General features: G+C 41.1%; 1 protein-coding gene across 1 annotated transcript in view; it reads left to right on the top strand.

Annotated features, from left to right (window-relative positions):
• The window catches only part of PCDH15 (protocadherin related 15), a 2,320,333-nt gene that overhangs the window by 1,000,274 nt on the left and 1,305,264 nt on the right, over positions 1-14,795 (top strand). Inside the window, exon 12 of the mRNA XM_069753541.1 lies at positions 1,130-1,336. Within this exon, the coding sequence (XP_069609642.1) occupies positions 1,130-1,336 (207 nt within the window). The remainder of the gene's footprint in view (positions 1-1,129; positions 1,337-14,795) is intronic.

Raw genomic sequence — 14,795 nt, 5'->3', positions numbered from 1 at the left:
ACACTAAACGATTACCAACGATCATGACCAGCGATACGACCTGGCCGTGATCGTTGGTAAGTCATTGTGTGGTCGCTGGGGAACTGTCACACAGACCGCTCTCTCCAGCGACCCACGATCAGGGGAAAGACTTCGGCATAGTTGAAACTGTCTTCAACGATGCCAAAGTCCCCGGGTAACCAGGGTAAACATCGGGTTACTAAGCAGAGGGCCGCTTTGTTGTCTGTGCAGAGTTTACACCTTGTAATATGATAGGACCATCTTCCTTTCATACAAAGCACAAAAAGTTTACTGCAATGCTGCCAACCCCTTTACCATTTGTATAATGTTAAGTTATCTTCACCTTCTTAAAAGAATTGTCACCTTTTTAATTTCAATAAATAAATATGGTATTTGTTAACAAAATAAAAAATACATTCCTTTCTTTTTTAACTGTCCTTATTTAATAAATAATTGTTATAAATAAATTATATTAAATAATTCACCCACCGAGATCTGCCTATGGTATTTGCTTGTGTGTAAAGCTGCGTTCACATTTGCGTCTTTGGGCGCAGCGTCGTCGACGCAACCCAAAACGCATATACACAACGCAGCATTTTTTGATGCATGCATTGTATTAAAATGCTTTTACTGTCTAGACACTTCATCAATTGGTTTTAACTCCAAAGGCGCATGCGTCCAACAATGCTGGTCAACGCAGGCTCCTGCGCCCTTTGCGTTTACCATAAACATTAATGGGGTTTTTTTGCGCATGTACGACGCAAGTGTGTTGCATGCGTTTTTACCCACAAATTTGGCGCAGGAAAAATGCTACATGTAGCGTCGGCCGTGCCCTGTCTGGTGCGGCCAAATGACGCATGCATCGTATAACGCTTGACAACGCATACCGGCGCATGTCCATGCGCCTCCCATGTTAAAGAGAAAAAATAAAATAGGAAAATAAAAAAATAACTTTAATTTTTATAAAAATACAATTTTGAATACACAATTTCTTTCATAATTTCAATATTTGGATTCAAGCAACTTTTAGGATTGCTGTTACTGGGATGCTTTTTAAATTAAATACATTCTTCAAATGTTTGCATATTTTTACATTGCCACATACAAGTTATGTTTTTTTATTTTGCAGGCAGAACAAGACAATGGTCACCCACTTCCAGCATTTGCTAGTCTTCATATAGATATCTTAGATGAGAACAATCAAGCTCCATATTTCACTTTTTCCACTTATCAAGGTTATATCCTGGAGTCATCGCCTGTTGGAACAACGATCTCAGAAAACCAGAACTTTACTGCTCCACTGGGTTTTGTAGCTCTGGATAATGACATTGAAGAAGTGAGTCATTATACTTTATTACCTTACAATGCCTTTTCTGTATTTAAAAAAGTGACTATTATCAAGATAAATGTGGAAAAGAGATTTGGAATGATGAATTACATGTATGATCTACATTTGTATATCATTTGTATTCAGTCTGACAGCAGGCAACAACCAGAGCTTCATTTTAAATGTCACATGGTAGGTTAGGGTACTATTAAAGAATTTGCTTTAAAAACCAAGAGTTCTAATTTACATCTTTTGGATCCTAACTTAACCACGACTAAGCCCAAAATGTCCCAATATGGAGTACTTGATGTAACATTGCGGCACACCTCATGGCATTACAATGTTGCAGAGACCTTACAATGCACACGCACAGAGACTTTCTGGCCAAGTTGACAACAGAAATCCCAGCCTAGAGTGCTCTCCTTAATGTCACGTCACACATATGCTGGAGACTACCAATTTTTGAAAAATTTTAGTACAATTTAATTCAACTTTAATAAATGTGCCCAACTCTCGATAACAACTTTTATATAGTAGCACATACCAGCAGTGGTCATATGTCCAGCTCCCTACCATAACTTATGAACTTCTGTTTTTAATTTAATATTTCTATAAGTTGAAAGAAAAAGCCTTCATAATAGTTAAGATAAAACATCCAATTATACTGAGACTAAAACTTCTTACACCAGTCCATGAAAAGATATAACTGAAACTATGTCAAATTGCTTAAAATGTTGATTACCTTAACCCCTTGAATAGTACGTCCGAGGTCAGAACCCGCACTTTGATGCAGGCTGCGGCTGTGAGCCCGCATCAAAGCCGGGGCATGTCAGCTGTTTTGTACAGCTGACATGTGCCTGCAATAGCGGCGGGTGGAATCACGATCCACCAGCCGCTATTAACTAGCTAAATGCCTCTGTCAAACTCTGACAGCAGCATTTAACTAGCACTTCCGGCCATCGGGCCGGAAATGAGCACATCGCTGACCCCAGTCACGTGATTGGGGGTCAGCGATGTGTAGACATAACAATGAGAGGTCTCCTTGAGACCTGTATGGTTGTTGATGCCGGATTGCTGTGAGCGCCACCCTATGGTCGGTGCTCATAGCAATACAGCAATTCTACTATATAGGGGCAATCTGAGCATCGCTTTTATGTAGCATAGCTGATCAGGCTAGCTAGCTTCTAGCCTCCCATGGAGGCTATTGAAGCATGGCAAAAGTTAAAAAAAAGTTTTAAAAAATATGAAAAAAATTTAAAATATAAAAGTTTTAATTACACCCCTTTTGCCCCATTCAAAATAAAACAATAAAAAAAATCAAATATGCACATATTTGGTAATGCCAAGTTCAGAATCGCCCGATCTATAAATTAAAAAAAGGATTAACCTGATCTCTAAATGGCGTAGCGAGAAAAAAATTTGAAACACCAGAATTACGTTGCAATAATGGGCGATCAAAAGAATGTATTTGCACCAAAATGATATCATTAAAAAAAATCAGCTCATCGCGCAAAAAATAAGCCCTCACCTAACCCCACATCACGAAAAATGGAGACGCTACGGGTATCAGAAAATTGCGCCATTTATTTTATTATTATTATTATTATTATTTATATTATTATTATTTATTTATATAGCACCATTGATTCCATGGTGCTGTACATGAGAAGGGGTTACATACAAGTTACAGATATCACATACAGTAAACAAACTAACAATGATGGACTGATGCAGAGGGGCGAGGACCGTGCCCTTGCGGGCTTACATTCTACAGGATTATGGGGAAGGAGACAATAGGTTGAGGGTTTTAGCAAAGTTTGGAATTTTTTTTCACCACTTCTATATAAACAATAACCTAGACATGTTTTGTGTCTATGAACTCGTAATGACCTGGAGAATCATAATGTCAGGTCAGTTTTAGCATTTAGTGAACCTAGCAAAAAAAGCCAAAAAAAAACAAGTGTGGGATTGCACCTTTTTTTGCAAATTCACCGCACTTGGAATTTTTTTCCTGTTTTCTAGTACACGACATGCTAAATCCAATGATGTCATTCAAACGTACAACTTGTCCTGCAAAAAATAAGCCCTCACATGGCCATATTGATGAAAAAATAAAAAAAAGTTATGGCTCTGGGAAGGAGGGGAGCGAAAAACGAAAACGCAAAACCAAAAAAAGCTGGGGGTCATGAAAGGGTTAAACCTGAAAACCTCTCATTCTCTTTAAAAGTCACACCCACTCTCTTTTGCATGGTTTAAAATTTACCAAGTGCCAAAATAAGTCATAGTGTTTTGCATTATCATTGCATAAATCATGATTTATGATACTTTAACTACTTCTTGACTGCCCATAGAATTCAAAGGGCATCTGACACCCCATTTGATCTATCTAAACTATTGATATGAGCATGCAGGTTATGCTGAGGAGACTGATGCCTGTATGAAAGGTAGGCTTCTTGCTCGTGAACTCGTAACTGCTAGACTGTATCAGACACAGCTGGATTCCCCTTAGAAAAGGCAGAGATGATTTATTACCTGATCTCTGTAGACCTACTGTAGTGCTGAAGAAGCACTGTGCATACAGTATAGGAAGTGCATCATCTTTCAGGCCCAACACTCATGTGATTGCTAAGCTAGACCCAGAAGAAGCTAAGAAGCTGAATTTCTCCTATAATTTGGGCTAATGTACCAGCCGCACTTACATGGGAAATCAACAATAAAAAGAGTTTAATAATATGTTAAAATTACTTGTAAGACTCACAGAGGAGTGTGTGACATAAATAAAAAGTAAATATGAAAACATAGATAAAACAAAACAAAAAAAAGATGTAAAATAAAATGTCTGATTTATACAAAAAATATTTCAAGCGAATTGGGGAACATATTTTAAAATGTTTTTTTTAGCAGTCCTTTGCTGTCGTAAAATGTACTTTTTCTTTTTCTTTATGTTTTTCCTGGTAATGGCAAAAAAAAGGAACATAGCAATGGCTTAAAAATTATACCCAGAGTATCAAGAATAAAAAAGGAGGCTAAAGCTGTTTGAATATTTGAATGAGAAAACGTTTTGAAGCTGTTGAAGGTGCATGTATGACTAAACCTGAAAATGTTCTTGGCCTCGTCAGGGTGGAGGAACGTGTCTGGTCTTAAACTGGTTATGGCAACCATTTCATCAAAAATTGATGTAAATAGTTTAATTAATGAGGGCTAAAAATCAAATAATTTTTGCTTTTGATCCTTATACTATAGGTGCTCTGAACTAAAGGTACCGTCACACTAAGCGACGCTGCAGCGATACCGACAACGATCCGGATCGCTGTAGCATCGCTGTTTGGTCGCTGGAGAGCTGTCACACAGACAGCTCTCCAGCGACCAACGATGCCGGTAACCAGGGTAAACATCGGGTTACTAAGCGCAGGGCCGCGCTTAGTAACCCAATGTTTACCCTGGTTACCATCGTTAAAGTAAAAAAAACAACCACTACATACTTACCTACCGCTGTCTGTCCGCGGCGCTCTGCTTCTCTGCTCTGGCTGTGAGCACCGGGCAGCCGGAAAGCAGAGCGGTGACGTCACCGCTCTGCTTTCTGGCCGCTGTGCTCACAGCCAGTGCAGGAGGAGTGCAGAGAAGCACAGCACCGGGGACCGACAGCGATAGGTAAGTATGTAGTGGTTGTTTTTTTTACTTTAACGATGGTAACCAGGGTAAACATCGGGTTACTAAGCGCGGCCCTGCGCTTAGTAACCCGATGTTTACCCTGGTTACCAGCGAAGAAATCGCTGAATCGGTGTCACACACGCCGATTCAGCGATGTCAGCAGGAGAGCCAGCGACGAAACAAAGTGCTGGACTTTCTTCCCCGACCAGCGATATCACAGCAGGGGCCTGATCGCTGCTGCCTGTCACACTGGACGATATCGCTAGCCAGGACGCTGCAACGTCACGGATCGCTAGCGATATCGTCTAGTGTGACGGTACCTTAAGCTTACCAGGCTACAGCTCAAGATAATCAATATGTATATTTTAAAGGAAATCTGTCATGCAAAATATAGCTATTAAGCTGCAGATATGGAGTTAATCTGCATGTTAACAGTGGTCTGACATCATGTGGCCACCGCACTGAGAGCCCCTCTTACGGGAGGAAATGAACCTTATTTTCCCCCAACACACTTGCTTTTTCAGTTACAGGCATGGCACTGGTACGGGTTGAGTCATCGCTCTGAATATAGAGAGCGGCGGCTATAACCGCGTGCCCGGCACTGACTGACAGCAGGATCAGCATTAGAGATGGCTGTCAGTCAGAGCCAGGGCGCGTTTACAGCCGCTGTTCTTTATACACAATGACTGAAACCTGCGCTCCTGTGACTGAATGAACGAGCCTGTCAGGGGGAATAAAATTAATTTTCTCACAGCAGAGGGGCTTTCAGGATGCTCTTAACCTGCAGATTAATCACATTTTTTATTTTGGTTTTAGGTTAACCCCAAATCTTTTTACATTATTTTACATGACTAGCCCCCATTGAAAGCTACAGCTTTGATAAATTATACTGTATGTCTATCATATGGGGTAACAAGGACATCCTTCTGGTTGCTCCCTATATATGTTTGATATGTGGCTAATAACTGTCATTATTAGAATCTTAAGGCAATCTTTATTTTAAGGAACAGCTAATCTCTTACCAGTTGTAATCTGAATGTGAGGTGAGACTCCAGGCCATAACTTGTCGTCCATATGGTCACAGCCGTGTGTTAAATATGCTGTCACTGGTAGCGATTTTAATCCCTTGTTGCTACAAATACAAAGTCTGTGACATTCCCTGTCATGTAGTGTTACCCAGACTTCTGAGCAGGTCGTCGATCCTAATTGACTTACTAGCACTAAAGGCTATTTACAGATAAAACAATAGGTAACATTTGGTCAGTGCCTTTGGCATGAGCAGCAGACAGTGTTCTACTTCTCAGAACAAAAGCTTTTATTTGTGACTTGGGTACGCTTACTGACTACTGATTTGCTTTCTTGTTTTAAATGGTTAACTGAATATTCTCACATTTTTTTTTAAAGGTTGTCTGAGTTGTCATCTGAAATTAGTTTTATGTATTCTTCTAGATTTTGGCTTTGTTCTTTGAACTAGACAAATACACAAAATAGAAATTGGTTTACTTGACACCCCGCTGACATAATGTGCTGCCTATTTGGGCAAGACCTTGGAAGATAGGTGCCCACAGCAGGAAATTTGATTGATTTGATTTTTACTAATGATTCTGAAGTGTAGAGAAGCAATTTTACAGTTCTTGAAAGTTCTTGATGTTCTTATCTGTCTTGTGTGATGTTATGAATTGATAAACATGATGATCACGAATCACGATGTTAAGATAATACCTGGGTCTCAGCAGACAGACAAAAATGATATCCTAGACTCAACACCTGTAATAGAAGTACATGCTCAAGTTGAAAATATTGCTTAAGCTTTTTTTTTTCTAATCCCTTCAATTGAGTAAAGCATTAAGTGGATTCAAAAATTTGTCAATTATGGCAATAAATCATAGATTGCTTGAGCCATTGAAAACTGCTTCCCCAGGTAAGCTTCACCTTGTGATTTGTCTGCTAACTAATCAAAGTAGTAAAAATTCTAAAATTTATAACATGTCAGAAATTTTGATAGCTTGGGTCCGAATGCTTAGAACCCCACCAATCACTAATATGAAGGGGTAAAAGTCCTTAGCTCACCTCAGACTGAAAACAGGCTCAGGCCGGTTTCACACGTCAGTGGCTCCAGTACGTGTGGTGACAGTTTCCTCACGTACCGGAGACACTGACTCACGTAGACACATTAAAATAAATGTGTCTCTGCACATGTCAGAGTGTTTTCACGGACCGTGTGTCCGTTTGCAAAACACAGAGACATGTCAGTGTTCGTGGGAGCGCACGGATCACACGGACCCATTAAAGTCAATGGGTCCATGTAAACACGTACCGCACATGGATGCTGTCCATGTGCCATCCGTGTGCCACCTGAAGACCACACTGAACAGCGCTACAGTAAGTGCTGTCCCCTGTGTGTGGTGCTGAAGCAGCCATTCATCCCTTCTGTCCTGCTCGGCTGAAAGCAGCGCTCGCAGGAGAGAAGGGATGAAAAATCAAGTTTTTTTGTTAAAAATAAAGTTTGGGGTCACCTCCCGCCTCTCACCCCCCCATGTGCCCGCCCGCTTGCAGAGAAATACTCGCCCAGCTCCCTCGACGCCTATATCATTAATATTAATATTATCATTAATCTTATCCCAAACTGTAAACTCTGATATATCAGTTCAAAAGGCTAACTCAGATAGACTTGACAGAGGAAACTTGACATTCGCCCATTAACACCTATAGAGGGATTTTGACTTACAACTGGGCCACCTGGGTTAAATGCACAGAGTAGTTGCTTTCCAGAGGAGTGAGATTGAGGCAATAATAGTCAAACTAGCTGGGTTAGTAATATAAGGGACAGAAACAGAGAAAGAATCAGAACTCATTACCATAGCCAGTGAAATAGCCAGAGTTGGGTACCAAGGGGTAAGTCAAAAGTAACTTAAGCAAGCTTAGGTCAGATCAGGGTTGATCAGGATCATAGGGTCATAGGGTGATGTAGTTAGGGTTACAGGTTAGGTCAAAAATAACAGCAACATAGTACAGGGAGTAAAATAAGCACAATATCTGGCAACTCCCAGCACAGTGCCGAGACTTTAAATAAGGTGTGGTACTGACCTTTTATAGATAGCAGGGAGTTGATGACACCTGCCAAGCAGCTGGATAACACACAAATCCATTTTGTCTGACTACAGGTTCCAGTCACTCCAGTACACTTGGCAGTACAGCACTTATGCTGGCCTGTAATAATGATCATGATGCTTCCTCCATCACCAACACCACCTAAAGAGTGGATATTTAATCACCATGCAATGAAAGCAGACATAGCTAAAGAATGTCAATGTAGAGATTTAACAATAACTCCAGCCTTAAGCCTAAACTTAACCCTAACCTAAATATTAACCGTAGTCTTATACTTATCCCTAGTCTTAAGCCTATCCAAAAACAATTATCAGCACTAACCCTAGTTTGATTTAGAAAAAGTGTAAAAACATAAAACCAGCTCTTAGTAATGAATGAAGAAACAAGACCTTCATTTATTAGCTGCTCATGTGAGGTCATTGCAGTCACTGCTTATACAGTCAAGCTGAGTTTGCCATAGGTTGCTGCACTATACATAGACATTGAGCAAGATGACAAAGTTCACGTCAATATTAGTGTTGAGCATTCCGATACCGCAAGTATCGGGTATCGGCCGATGCTTGCGGTATCGGAATTCCGATACCGATTTCCAATACTTTTGTGGTATCGGGTATCAGTATCGGATCCACAGTAATGTGTAAAATAAAGAATTAAAATTAAAAATATTGATATACTCACCTCTCCGGAGGCCCCTGGACATCACCGCTGGTAACCGGCAGCCTTCTTTGTTTAAAATGAGCGCGTTTAGGGACTCCCATGACGTCACGGCTTCTGATTGGTCGCGTGCCGCTCATGTGACCGCCACGCGACCAATCAGAAGCCGCGGCGTCATTCCTCAGGTCCTAAACTCCTCATTCTAGGAATTTAGGACCTGAGGAATGACGTCGCGGCTTCTGATTGGTCGCGTGGCGGTCACATGAGCGGCACGCGCCAATCAGAAGCCGCGACGTCATTCTCAGGTCCTAAACGCGCTCATTTTAAACAAAGAAGGCTGCCGGTTACCAGCGGTGATGTCCAGGGGCCTCCGGGGAGGTAATTATATCAATATTTTTTATTTTAATTCTTTATTTTACACATTAATATGGATCCCAGGGCCTGAAGGAGAGTTTCCTCTCCTTCAGACCCTGGGAACCATCAGGATACCTTCCGATACTTGGTGTCCCATTGACTTGTATTGGTATCGGATATCGGTATCGGCGATATCCGATACTTTTCGGGTATCGGCCGATACTATCCGATACCGATACTTTCAAGTATCGGACGGTATCGCTCAACACTAGTCATTATGCTAAGCTTTATTGTTTTGATCACTGATTATGCAGAGAACATCAGCGATTGACAAACTCATCTCGTCTATAGTGTTGAGCATTCCGATACCGCAAGTATCGGGTATCGGCCGATACTTGCGGTATCGGAATTCCGATACCGAGATCCGATACTTTTGTGGTATCGGGTATCGGTATCGGATACATAGAGATGTGTAAAATAAAGAATTAAAATAAAAAATATTGATATATTTACCTCTCCGGCGGCCCCTGGTGAGTCCGCGGGTAACCGGCAGGCTTCGTTGTTCAAAATCAGCGCTTTTAGGACCTGAGAATCACGTCCCGGCTTCTGATTGGTCGCGGGCCGCCCATGTGACCGGCACGCGACCAATCACAAGCCGCGACGTCACCGCAAGCTATTAGCGCGCTCATTTTTGAGAAATGAGCGCGTTAATGACTTTCAAAGACGTAGCGGCTTGTGATTGGTCGCGGCCACGCGACCAATCACAAGCCGCGACGTCACCGCAAGCTATTAACGCGCTCATTTTTAAAAATGAGCGCGTTAATGGCTTTCAAAGACGTAGCGGGTTGTGATTGGTCGCAGCCGCGACCAATCACAAGCCGCGACGTCACCGCAAGCTATTGACGCGCTCATTTTTAAAAATGAGCGCGTTAATGGCTTTGAAAGACATAGCGGCTTGTGATTGGTCGCGTGGCCGCGACCAATCACAAGCCGCGACGTCACCGCAAGCTATTGATTGTCGCGGCCGCGACCAATCACAACCCGCTACGTCTTTGAAAGTCATTAACGCGCTCATTTTTCAAAAATGAGCGCGCTAATAGCTTGCGGTGACGTCGCGGCTTGTGATTGGTCGCGTGGCGGTCACATGGGCGGCCCGCGACCAATCAGAAGCCGGGACGTGTTTCTCAGGTCCTAAAAGCGCTGATTTTGAACAACGAAGCCTGCCGGTTACCCGCGCTGAGTTCAGGGGCCGCCGGAGAGGTAAATATATCAATATTTTTTATTTTTATTCTTTATTTTACACCTCCCTATGGATCCCAGGGCCTGAAGGAGAGTTTCCTCTCCTTCAGACCCTGGGAACCATGAGAATACCTTCCGATACTTGATGTCCCATTGACTTGTATTGGTATCGGATATCGGTATCGGCGATATCCGATATTTTTCGGGTATCGGCCGATACTATCCGATACCGATACTTTCAAGTATCGGACGGTATCGCTCAACACTACTCGTCTACTGTACTCTACCTAAATTTGTACACCGAAGACTATTTTTGCCACAGTTCCCTTGAACGGTCTCTACTTGTGAGAACGGTAGTACTGCTGAAGTTGCAGTACATATATCCTGTAATCTTAAAGATATGGACATGCAAATAAAGGGCACAGAGCTGCAACTCCCTACCAAGCGCAAAGATAGGTCTACTATTAGCATCTGGCTTTTCAACAATTACATTTACAGCCTCTCCAAGTTTACAAGAAATTGAATACCTTGACTCAGGAAATTTTATGGATTTGTAATTAACCTATACATCAGAACAGATGCATGGGTAATTTTGTTTTTTATGTGCAGCATATTAATTTAATACATTTAGGGGAACCTGATGTTAGCAATTGAAACATTTCACTCTTACATTGACAATTTAAAATACATTGCATTATTCATGACAAAATAGATATGGTAGCACTATCAAGACTATATCTTAATAATGCATCGGCATGCCTTATTAATGTACAGCACTAAAATACTGTTTATAGTTATCTGAATATTCCTAGTGTTTATAGACATATTTTAGGTAAAGGAAATGTGCGTAAATTAATAACTTTAGAATTTCAGGAGATAAAGGCATTGCTAAAGCATCTAATGAATCATAGGCCAAAAGTTTAGACCTGATTTGTAGCAATATGAATTATATAGCTCAGATCTGTCACTTGAGTACATAGCCCTGGGAGCTACAAATGACACCAAGTGATGAAAAACCATTCCCAAGCTTTACTGCCACCAATTTACAACTTTCATTTTAAATCAACAATGCTGACTTTACTGCAAAAGGTAAAACTCAATAAGAAAATAGTTCTATTTTCTACAAAGCTAACTTATTGTGAATTGTATTAAACTCAATGTATTTGTTCCATAATATGGTCAAAAGGTGCATTTATTATCATCTGGAAACTTGTCAATTTGAAAGTTGTAATGCTGAATACAATCTGAACTTCAATAAAAAAAATGTCATGGATTCTAACACACAGAGCAAACGAGCCATTAACTCATATGTAAAATTCACATATGGAAAATTACTTTGCATCTAAAGAGTATTTCTGTTGTTTTGTTTAAAGTCTTCTAAGTAGTCTGACTAAAGCATAGGACCATGATCACCTAACCTTATTCCAGATAGCCTTGATTAAAATATCCCATGGTCTTGTGTCTACAGCTCGGTTGTCATCAGTTTGCACCCATGGCTATACACTGATCTACATTGAAGTTGTAGAAGCACAATGAAACAATTACAAAAAGTTACTGTGCGCACCATTATTTAGTCATCTATTGTTACCAAGTTCAACTTCAAAGAAGAATAGGAAGTTCTTATTGCACTTTATGATTAAACTACCTATGTAAATTTAATGGACACCACTTTTAATTTGATATGCTAATATAGGGGCTGCATCATATGGCATCCATACAGATCTACCAGAGCTTAGAATTTTACAATTAATTATGTCACATTTAATTACCATAATAGCCAGTTTCCTACTCCATACTGATGAGGGGCAAATACCCCGAAACAGCTGTCTGTGGATGGATACCATGTTTTGGCATAGGTGGTTTTACTTTTTGGATGCTGCCCTTCCCGTGGTTGTTCCTTCCCGGTGAAAGACCTGGCTATTTATTGTTTGCGTTGAGAAACACGTGATGGTGTCTCCGCAGCTTTTCTGCATACATTTAATTACCACCCATTTTATAGGAGACCACAAGAGAGAACAATTTGGTGTGCATTACCTGCATGAGTTTGCAATACTAGATTTATTACTTTTTGGTAACCTACATCTGGTAGATTGGTCAGTCATTAATTTTAATACTTTCTTTATATGTTTTATTGAGTGAATAGAATTTACATTTTTTCTGTGAGTGTGTAATACAGGTGTCTGGATGCAATGCACAGAGAACACAAGACAGTCAGGGATCGATAAAGTTTTATATATATACAGCAGTAACTTTACTGTGATTTAAGGAACAAATTTGAGTAAAACTTTTTTTTATTTTTAAATTTCTCTTGTCTATTGTGCATATATTAGCTGATAAAATTTAGGCTACACTTCATGTTAAGATTACTTAGGTATTACCAGAAGTTTGTCTCTTCTTTCTTCGCTCCCCTCTCTGCACACAGTGCTCTCAGCTTTCATCCTGCACCCACACTGAGTGCTGTGAAATGAAGTCTGGAAGTATTTGTAATGATGCAAAACTCAGCCCTGTTGTATATCTTCACAGTACCTGCAGAGATCTGTGAGGAGAGAAGGATGCATTCTTTTCTCCCCTGGATGACACTGCCTGCTTATGATTGGCAGCACGGTGGCGCAGTGGTTAGCACTGCAGCCTTGCAGCGCTGGACTCCTGGGTTCAAATCCCACCAAGGACAACATCTGTAAGGAGTTTGTATGTTTTCTCCGTGTTTGCGTGGGTTTCCTCCGGGTTCTCCAATTCCCTCCTAGATTCCAAAGACATACCGATAGGGAATTTAGATTGTGAGCCCCATCAGAGAAAGCGATGATAAACTGTGCAAACTGTAAAGCGCTGTGGAATATGTTAGTGCTATATAAAAATAAAGATTATTATTGTCCATCTCATGCATAGGAAAAAGTATTTGTATCCAGAGAAAAATCTCTGGTAGCACCCAGTTTAACTTTGACATAAATTATAACCTGAACTTTACAAGCTAATATCTCTGCAATGAAAAAGGGAAATTAAAAAATATGTTTTACTCAGGTCTGTAGCCACTATTTTATGAGGTGGTCAGTTTTACATGTCCAAACTGGTAAAAGGTCCTCTTTAGCTAGAGGCTACGACTCAATATGCTTGCATCTGCCAGGTCTTCCACTTTGCTGAGGCCACCTCATTCCTTCTCCCTTTCCATTCTCCATTGAATTAAAAAGATCTGTAATCTGATACTTCTTTTAGTTGGCAGTCCATCTTCCTTTGAACAATATGGAGTGTCAGGGATATAATATTTGTCAGGACTTTCTTAATCTCACAAATCCCTGATATCACAGGCCGGGAAGGTCAGGTGTGCCATCCGCTGTGATCTTTGGAGCAAACCACTCTCTGCTGCCCCCTATTGTCCAGACAATTACATGATTGACCCACAATCAACGGAGAAGGCCGCAGCCTGTTCGCATCACTAGGCTGGCTTTCAGAAAATTAACAGTGAGCATATGGTATATACACCTCTGAATTCCAACACATGGAATACGTGTATACACCCTGCTACAATCACAGCTAACTCTTTGATGCCCCCAGACTACTCGTCGCCACCGCTAATCTGTTTCAGTCGATTTGACACCATATGGTAGCTTATGCCTTTGAGGTGTAGTTTACAGAACAGAAGGAACAGAACTACTATTTTTCAATTTAGTCCAAAGGGAGGCAGTGTTTATGAAAAATATACAAAGATTTTTCAAGGGGTCAAACAATACAACATAAACAGTTACATAAAATAAAAGAGATTAACAGGAGAACTTACTACACTGATCGTAGAGACGATTCAGTTTAGCCAAAGGAGAGAACTTCGATTTGGTGGTCCCTGCATACACAGCATATGTATCTCTCTGCACGAACACTGATGATAATTGTAATTGATCTTTTATCAGACCCTGAGTTCCACCCACACACCCCTATGTGATGACCTTACAAGGGCCTGGTGTTGGGCTGATCTCAGTTCTCCATGATGTTAGGATATCCCAATTTACGCAATAACTCCACATAGTGCGATCACAGAAGGTTGAGACTGATGTCATTGTTTTGTACAAAAAGAAAAAAAAAGAAAAAAAAAAGCATGAACCGCACATCCCAAAATCATACGTTGATCTAAAGCCGCTAGGCAAAAATTTATATACTGAACATGAGGTTTTCAGTTTAACATTCTGATCAGACTGTATGAAGCCCACTGCCACTTCACGGCAAACCTCGTAGTGGGTCCTACCGCCCGAGCGGAGCCATGCGGCGACCACCGCCACAGCGGCCATGCACCAGCAGGGCGGATGGCCTGTTGTCCCACAGCACCCATGCTGCGAGACTGAGCCCCCATGACACCAGACCGTGCCGCCCCCACCAGCACAAAGCCACAGCAACAATGGCCGCCACACAGCACCAGCACCAAAATGAAAGGAGCATTGAAACTCACCTTCCTCCAGCTCTTCAGTGAGAGCCA

This window comes from Ranitomeya imitator, chromosome 2 (assembly GCF_032444005.1).
Source record: "Ranitomeya imitator isolate aRanImi1 chromosome 2, aRanImi1.pri, whole genome shotgun sequence".
In the NCBI taxonomy this organism is placed as follows: Eukaryota; Metazoa; Chordata; class Amphibia; order Anura; family Dendrobatidae; genus Ranitomeya; species Ranitomeya imitator.
Note: the sequence above shows the minus strand (reverse complement) of the source record. Positions and strands in the feature narration are given on the sequence as shown.